Source organism: Penaeus monodon, chromosome 21 (genome assembly GCF_015228065.2).
Source record: "Penaeus monodon isolate SGIC_2016 chromosome 21, NSTDA_Pmon_1, whole genome shotgun sequence".
Lineage (NCBI taxonomy): Eukaryota > Metazoa > Arthropoda > Malacostraca > Decapoda > Penaeidae > Penaeus > Penaeus monodon.
The window spans coordinates 3,450,348-3,450,880 of NC_051406.1; the positions used below are offsets into that span (position 1 = coordinate 3,450,348).

General features: G+C 39.8%; 1 protein-coding gene across 1 annotated transcript in view; it reads right to left on the reverse strand.

Moving 5' to 3' along the window:
* The window catches only part of LOC119586756 (RRP12-like protein), a 3,074-nt gene that overhangs the window by 1,849 nt on the left and 692 nt on the right, over positions 1–533 (reverse strand). Inside the window, exon 3 of the mRNA XM_037935484.1 lies at positions 188–454. Within this exon, the coding sequence (XP_037791412.1) occupies positions 188–454 (267 nt within the window). The remainder of the gene's footprint in view (positions 1–187; positions 455–533) is intronic.

The window sequence follows — 533 nt, forward strand, 5'->3', positions numbered from 1 at the left end:
GCTTAAACTAGCAGAAATTATCTCAAAACATCCAAGAAAGATATAAAATGTGACGCTGAATACAGAAAAGAACTACAACAATAACCAACCAATCATTTAAAGCAGTGACGCCTTATGCCCATGTATAACTGCTGTCAGTCCAGAGATTAAAGGTATTTAGCCTTCATTTTAAACGCAACTCACTCACCCATGAGGCGATCGCTGCCAAACTTCCTCACAAGTCTGCTTAGAATGTCACGCATTCTTCTGCGGAATTTGCGCTGGGTGTCAGGGTCTATTTTGCAGAGGGTCTTGAAGATGTTCTCAAAATATTCAGACATAACTGGGACTGGAAGGAATGAGAGAGTGGCCAAGAAGAAGGACAAGCAAGCTCCCACAATCTCTCTTGACTTGCATAGGAGTTGGATACACATGTTGTTCATCAGAAGATCTAGCACATCCTTTGGGATGATACCTATTCATAGGAAGAAAATAAAGATCAATGGCATTCTTTACACACATTTTCACAGAACTTCTAATATGGATATATATCT